The sequence below is a fragment of the Anarrhichthys ocellatus genome, unplaced genomic scaffold (assembly GCF_004355925.1).
Source record: "Anarrhichthys ocellatus isolate YVR2014 unplaced genomic scaffold, GSC_Weel_1.0 scaffold44, whole genome shotgun sequence".
Taxonomy (NCBI): Eukaryota; Metazoa; Chordata; class Actinopteri; order Perciformes; family Anarhichadidae; genus Anarrhichthys; species Anarrhichthys ocellatus.
The window spans coordinates 2,207,121-2,215,046 of NW_022280074.1; the positions used below are offsets into that span (position 1 = coordinate 2,207,121).

At 42.2% G+C, this 7,926-nt stretch overlaps 1 protein-coding gene across 1 annotated transcript; it reads right to left on the reverse strand.

Moving 5' to 3' along the window:
* Positions 1-618: 618 nt before the first annotated feature.
* Positions 619-5,712, reverse strand: rnf223 (ring finger protein 223). The gene is made up of 2 exons (XM_031868750.1): positions 5,458-5,712; positions 619-1,921 (listed from the first exon to the last, which is right to left on the reverse strand). Exon 2 carries the CDS (start codon positions 1,815-1,817, stop codon positions 1,095-1,097), a length of 723 nt encoding a protein of 240 aa, XP_031724610.1. The 5' UTR covers positions 1,818-1,921; positions 5,458-5,712; the 3' UTR covers positions 619-1,094.
* Between the last annotated feature and the right edge of the window lie 2,214 nt (positions 5,713-7,926).

The following is a 7,926-nucleotide window of genomic DNA, read 5'->3' on the forward strand; positions in this document are numbered from 1 at the left end:
AGGCCCACTAGCAGTATGCTTTTATTCATTATTTTACATACAATATTGATTACTTTTATTCATTTAGGGGGAAAAAATCCTCGACCCAGTTTGAAGCCATGACTGGGCCTTTTCTTCCTATTGGTTAACGATGTTTACTGTTGGTTAACATGGTGCTCCAGGAAGTAGCACTTTAGTTATGGCCCCTCCTGAATGACTGTTAGAATTCAATGTAAATGTCTTATCAACCATGTGTCATAAGTGAGCTACTTGGAAAAACCCCGCATCCAAACTTTCCTTTATCTTTAATCACCTCATCCAGGAATAGATAATTGACTTTCCCGTCAAGGCAAAGGAGGGCTTCCGTTTCATTGATGGGTTTAAGGGTCAGAGGGGGAGGAAATGACAAACAGCAGTCAGTAAATGGCTCGACTGCTTTGCAAGTTGAGCCCGCAACCAACACTTTGTAATTTCCGTTCAAGCACGTCAGGAGCTGTGTGTTATTTGAGATGAATTTAAGACACCTGCTGTTCACAGAGATTAAACCACTAACTGATGCTGCAGTAAATTTAGTTTTGAAGACGTAGAGAAGATTCATCAATGTGACAGATCGCAATAAAATGTCAATCAAAATGAGGCTGTCGTGCACAAATGTTTTATTTCCCAGAAACATGATCTGAGCAAATACCTCACTTTTTTATTACAGTGCTGTAAACGAGGACGTATCAAAATGCACAAATCACATGTACGATATCAGTTTGAGTTTGTGGGTGGCACATTGGGTTTACATTCATTTTCTTTTGAGACTATTTTATTTATTTTTTTACCCAACCAGATACTTTCAAAGTGAAGATCAGATCAGCTCTGTTTGGTTTGGAGACAATTGGGGAATTTTTGACAAGCCATAATGACACATTAACACAAATAATTGGTGCAGTCTGTGTTTCTTTCAGCCCTTTCAGGTCGGTCCCCTTGTGGGGTCTTTTTTTAAATCAGACATCTTAAAATAGGAGGTGTTGTCAGTTGTGTGTGGTAATTACAATGTCCCCTTAGAAAAAAGTATGCACAAAAAAATGCACAAATTATGTACAGTGAAGTCCAGTCAGCCTGTAAGTTTAGTCTTTCAGACCAGGTGGTCTGGTCAACAGGCTGAAAGCAGTGGCAGGTATCGTGGTGGAGTGGTGTTCGACACGTTCTCGCATGCAGCGCATGTTCCCAGTGCTGAATACACACTGCAATGGCCACAACACGACTACAACAAGCAGCACCATGAGCACGCTGAAGAGCACCATCCTCTTCCAGTCCGCCAGCCGGTCCAGCAGGCCAAAAGTTCGGGGCTGCGTCTGGATCGGAGCATCCACTGTCTTGTTGGCCCCAATGTCTATGCAGATGCAGAAGGCCTTGGAGCTCTCGGGGGTGCCCGTGTCGGCGTCGTGCACGGAGCTTTTATAGCAAAGCTTCTCCCCCTCCAGCCACACTGGCTCCTCCTGCTGCTGGTGGCTGGGCAGCTTGCAGAGAACCTCACGGCTGGTTGTCAAGGCTGGAGGTCCGTCCTCCGTCAGCGTGGTGGGGTGACGGCAGAAGGGGCAAGAGAGGCGATTGCCGGCGTCTTTACCGTCCTGGTCGGCCAGCGAGACCGCCATGAGGCGGGAGAGGCACTCCAGGCAGAAGGTATGGGTGCACTCAAGCAACTTGGGTGTTTTGAAGACGTTGTCGTAGGTGTTGTAGCAGATGGAGCACTCCGGCTGGCTCACGACTGACACCTTCTTCTTATTCAGCTCTCCAGCAGTGTCCTGGGGGGCGAGCTGCATGTGCCAAATCTGCGGAGACTGTTCCATCTTCAGAAATAGAAGCCTCTCCTCTTCTTTGTTTATTTAAGTCTCCTTTGGACTAGTCAGCCCTTTCTTTCCTCTTCTTGGTCTGTCCTTAACTTCTGAATTGTCTTGAAAGAGAACGGATGACAAGTACAGTTTAGATTTCATATTGCAGATGGTATTTTGCTGCTTGTATCAAACAGACAAAACCGTACAACCATCATGTCAACAAGTTAACAGGATTTCAGTCAATCAGTGCACATTTCTATACAGCCAAGTGGAATGTTTACCTTCAACTCTTTTCACCCACACACACAGCACAGATAATATTGCAAGGCTAACGGGATTTTCGTCTGTAAATGAGTAATTCGAAAAAGTACAATGTGATGCAAAATGGGACAAATGAGTCCAGTTATTCTGTGGATTTAGTAAAGCAACACCAACAAACACAAATAGTCAATGACATGCCAAGACAGGAACGTAAAGGACAAAGTCCACCCCATATGTTGTGTTGCCAACATGGATTTCTAAGGAGTAAGAGCCTCTGTTGGCATGGTTTAGTGTTGTAATGTTTGACCAGTGAATGACCCTGCTGTATTCTAGTCATTTGCCAAGTGTAATGGGTAGATTGGGTCAGCTGATTAAACATGACACTGGGGGCTTTTTGCTTGCTTGTGACCTGTGCAAACTCTGTGGTCTTCACAGTACATTCTGTAATTGATGAGGAATGATGCAATCTGTACAATGCATTGTTTGGGGCTTATCTGCCCAATACTTTTGTAAATTCTCATTTGAAACGTATAACCCAAGTGTTATTTTGCTAGCTATTTTAAGCTTTTGAAATTCACTGCCCCCTCCAGGTGACACCTGAATATTAGGATTTCTGTTGTATGTAAATTTTCCAGCAGTTTGTCTATAGTGGTAGTCAGCATAGCGTGCAGCCGTATACACCAGCTGGGTCAGGGAGTCCTTTGACCCTTCTCGCATCGAACAGCTGATGAAAGTTTTTTTTGGGTGAGTCAGTATGTTGGCTTACCTGGAACAGAATCGGGGAGATACATAGGCTGCTTTGTTATTGTGACTTTTTGAGCATGTGTATCAGACAGCACAGTACAGGAACATTACAGACTTTATTAGACCAGGTTTAGGGTCACTGTAGGTCACCTGGACCTGCCGGTTTGGACAGTTAAGTCTCTGGGGCCAAATTACTAATTTCTTCTGAGAATGGTCTCCTTGTCTAATTCTCTTAGATCTATGATAAGAATATTGCATGTTGATAACCTGCTTACTCGAACTGTGGGTTGGGTATATACGACGGTCAATAATGTGAAGTAGACTGTGTGTTCGGGATGATTGATAGTCAGAACACAGGTGCTCTCCTCTGTGTGCCCCTAGGGCTAGTCCTGCCCCAGTACTCCCATCTAGACAAAGTCACTACTTGTTCTCCGTCTAATCGCTCCATCTACCCTTGAAATTCCTGCTCCGTCAACTCTCTCTCTCTTCGTCTCTTCTGAATTCAAACATGCTTTAGTGGGATGAGGATAGGTTGTTCTGTAAAATTACACCCATTTTATCAGTTTTAAGCCTCCGCTAATCACTGATCCAGACTAAACTTCCCTATTGCTCAGATTGAAGTTGTTATCTGGTGTAGTCATTTCCTGGAGCCTCCTCCTGTGTATCCAGATAAAAATGTAACTCACCGTGATGGACTGTTGTTATTAACCCCGCCTCACCAACCACTAAGGGGAAAATACCTGCTTCCAGTGAGAGCGCAGCTAAATGAAAAATTCAAGGAAGTCTGAGGATTCAAATATTGATACAGTTTCGCATCGTTTTGAAATGAGGCTGCTTAAGTGTGCTAAGTACAGCTGCGAGAAATACATGAAAGCAAATAAATACCTAAATTGGATATCTGAAATGGTTACCATAAAAGTCTCTTATAACAACTACTTTGCTTTTTACTTCAGTTGAGATGGATGCACACGGGCCACGGATGTGCGACTGTAGCAGAGCTACAGTAACTCACTATCGCCTCCAGAGGAAGAAGTGGTATTACAAGACAGGATGGACTCGGGGCTAGCTGGTTAGCATGCTCATTTCAGTAGATATATTTCTACTGTACAGTACACAGTACAAAGACGTCATTGACACATCGTCAACACTGTAACTTCTTCACATTCTGTTGAAGATATCACTTCATTTTTTTAATGCTTTAAACAAATATTCCAGCCATATTTTACGCATTGCACCTCTAAACAGGAGAGATGGTTTTCCAAAGCCCCGGGCCATGTTACCTGTAGAATGAGCACTAAGTAAATCAACCAGCACTGAACAACAACACAGTCTAACCTCTCCACTGTGAAGTCAAATGTGTCCCCGTTTTTAAAGAAGAAATAACTCATTCTTGTTTTTAAAAATGAAAAAGTTGAATTCATGAGCAATTAAATGCAACCCTGCTCCAATCAGTACACTTTGCTGCTACAGCCTTACATGGACTGGTATGACCAGTAGTTTAAGCGAGCTAATGTTGGCTCCTGTTAAAATATTTTGTAGCTTGATTTGGTTCACTGACTTGACAGTTTTTTTTTTTTTTTTTTTCCAACTAGTGCAGCTGCTACAGCATGTTTTAGCATTTATCATATAGTAGTCTCACTATAAGGTTGAGTGGGTTTAATCTATGTACTGTCTATTTACACGACCAAGTAAGATGAAAAAAGCACATTAAAGTAATGCTGTCATTAAAAAAAACAAATTGTCTAAAGTCAGATCATCTGGTTTAGGGGTCAAACTAAAGGCTTAACCCTAAATGTAGAGCTGAGTCAAATATTAACTCAGACTTATGTCCTCAAAATACCAACTTCAAACATGGGTTAGGTCCCTTTGCTGTCTTTGTACTGCATTCTGCTTTGTGCTTCCATTTATGGTCCTTTGTCACTATCAGTGGCACATTTTCCTCACCTGTCCTACTGACACATTGGTATTCAAATCTCAGCTTGTCGGTCAACAAACTGAAGAACTATTTTCAAGCTTCATGTAATATTGCTTCTTTTTTTTTTCTTTGCTTTTTTCAACCCCTTTGTGTCAGACTCAGCGGTGTGTGTGAGTCTTTAGCTCAACTGTCATCCACAATGCTGCCCTACCTGTTCTCAGTTTGAACAGTATATGAAACTTGATCTACCTGCTGTTTGACCTGCGGGTGGGGTTGGGGGGGGGGGGGGTGTTAAACTGCTGCTGACAGTTTAACTGAACGTGACACTGAGGCACAAACAGACCTCAGCGTGTACAGATAGCACATGTGCAAACACAGACAGGCAAAGCAGGAAACGGTACAGACAATCCTAACTGCATATAAAGAAAGCTACTCATGAAATGTGACTACTGACTGGAGCAGCTGCCACTGGGGTTCTGTTGGTTCAGTGGCAAAAAATGTGCACGGTCGCATTTATTTGTAACTGATTAAAGGTAAAGGAATAATAAGAAAATACATAATTTATTATGGATGAATCCAACAGTCAGGAGTTAAGTTTTATTGTTTTTTGCAAAATCTTTTGACATTTGTCATTTATGGTCTTCACTTTAAAAGAAACTGCTTAAATGAAAACAAACAGAAAACCACAAACTGGTGCAAAAAGCACAAAAGCTTCAGAGTAAAGATTCAGTTTACCTGTCAACTGAAGAAGATATCAGATGATCCTCTCTCAGCTCGGCCGGGCTCAGCTCACTCGCTTTGCACTATAAATGCATTTCCCTGGCAACAAAGTCAACCACCTTCTGAGCCAAGGTCCTCCTCTGTTGCTGGTCTGAGTACTCTGCTGGAGTCGCAGGTGTGTTTAAGTGTGTGTGTGTGGGGTTGTTCTGAGGCTGTGTAATAGCTTGCTATGAGAGTGTCAGCTCTGGGTCCTCCTTCCTCTGTGACTGTTGGCCAGTATCACCTGTCCTGCTCTGGCAGTTCCCTTTTGTATCACTTTATGCAAATGAGTTTAGGCAGTGCCTCGGCCTTGAGGCGGTGGGGAGGAGGGGAAGAAGGAGGGGGAGGAAGAAGCCTAAAGTCATCAAGGTGAGTAATACACATTATGGCCCTCTCACCAACCCCTTGTGTCTCTTTCTATGCGCATATCTTTCTCTTTTCCTCCTCACCTCTTTCTTCCTGTGCCCCCACCCTCACAAAAAACACACGCATTATGCAAATACCCCTAAACTCCAGCCCAATATACAAACGCATTCAGTGATACAAATCAACTGACAGCGGCATTTAATTGCTTATCAATAATTTCTCCCATCTGCACTCTTAAAGAATACTCTACAGGCTGCATCTATTTTCTCCCCAGAATAACAAAATACATACTCGATGAGACAGCCGATGTAACACCACTGCACTGGACATGCATATAAAGGGTTCATTTCCATTAAGTGAGAGATAAGGCAACAGATGGCCGTAGATCAGGGGTGTCGAACTCATTTTCACTCTGGGCCACATCACATCACATCACGGTCGCCCTCAAAGGGCCGGTTGTAACTGTAAGACTGTATAACTGTAACTACTCCTAACATATTGTTAAATAACTCTCTGCTTTTGATTATTGTTTATTCAAGTGTAAAAATATTGTACATGCAGTTATATAAATGTAAAAATATATTTAAGCACATTTCTGTTATTATAACATAAATCATTTTAATTTAGGGTTAATTAACCCACATTACTCTATCAAAGATCAAACTGTTAAAGAAAATAACAAAGACAAATATCAAACAAGTTATTACATTGACTTTGTTCAAAGCTATTTTTGTCACCTCTCTGCATCACTAATGTCCTGCCCTGCCGTCGTCCCGTGCATGGCAGCTACATCCAAGAGCTCCTCACTGAGAGTCAGGTCTGCCTTGAGCCTCTTATGAACATTGATAGATGATGTATCTCGTCTCTCAGCTAGCTGTGTTGTTAGATTGCTGCTAGTTCCTGAACTCGGTCTGCGATGGTGTTTCTTCACAAACTGACATTTGTAAAAATCTGTATCTGGCCGGAGCTCACCTGCTCACATACCTTTAGCATGCACTGGGCTGTAGCTTGTGTAAATATATTCTGCTGTGATTGCAGTCTGCCTTTTCATTCTTGGACAATTTGATGTTTTTCTTGGAGGCTAAATGTAGCTCCGTGTTTGGTGTCAAAATGCCGACGTGAATTGTATCCTTCATCACCGACACTGCCTCATAACACTGAAGACAGACCCGTTGTTCTCCCTGAAGCACAGACATGTATCCGCTTTCCCATCTTAAATTACATTTTCTTCCCTCTGCATCAATTTTTCTCTTCGTGGACATTTTGGGATTATTTGTCATCTTTTTCAACTCAATCACTTGTTGGAAAACCTCTTTACGGTCTGTTCCCTCTCCTGTCCACCTGTTTTAAAAAAAAAGGTAATAACTAATTAACCATATTGTTACCAAGTGACTGTTAGGAGGACAAGTAATCAATGTCCAGCCACGGTGATAATACTTCACAACTTTCTATCTCATAATTTCGACCATGGGGATATTTTTATTTTCAAGTCTAACTTTAATTTTTTTTTCCAAAATCCAAAAAAAACAAAAAACGTTTTTTTTTTTGTTTTTTTTTTGCTGGTGGATTCGCGGGCCACATAAAATGACGTGGCGGGCCGGATTCGGGCCGCGGGCCTTGAGTTTGACACGTGTGCCGTAGAGGACTGTCTTCCCACAGGAGCACCGCTCTCTGTGAATAGCCCGTTGTTCCACTTCCTTACTGGCATACAGTGTTGCTGGTCAGCATGACACAGCAGCACTAGCCGGAGTCTGCATTTCAAAGACTTTTACAAACATTCATTCAATATCTACAGTTGTGTGAAAAAGTGTTTGCCCCCTTCCTGATTTCTTATTTTTTTGCATGTTTGTCACACTTAAATGTTTCAGATCATCAAACAAATTTAAATATTAGACAAAGATAACACAAGTAAACACAAAATGCAGTTTTTAAATGAAGGTTTTTATTATTAAGGGGGAAAAAAATCCAAACCTACATGGCCCTGTGTGAAAAAGTGATTGCCCCCTAAACCTAATAACTGGTTGGGCCACCCTTAGCAGCAACAACTGCAATCAAGCGTTTGCGATAACTGGCAATGAG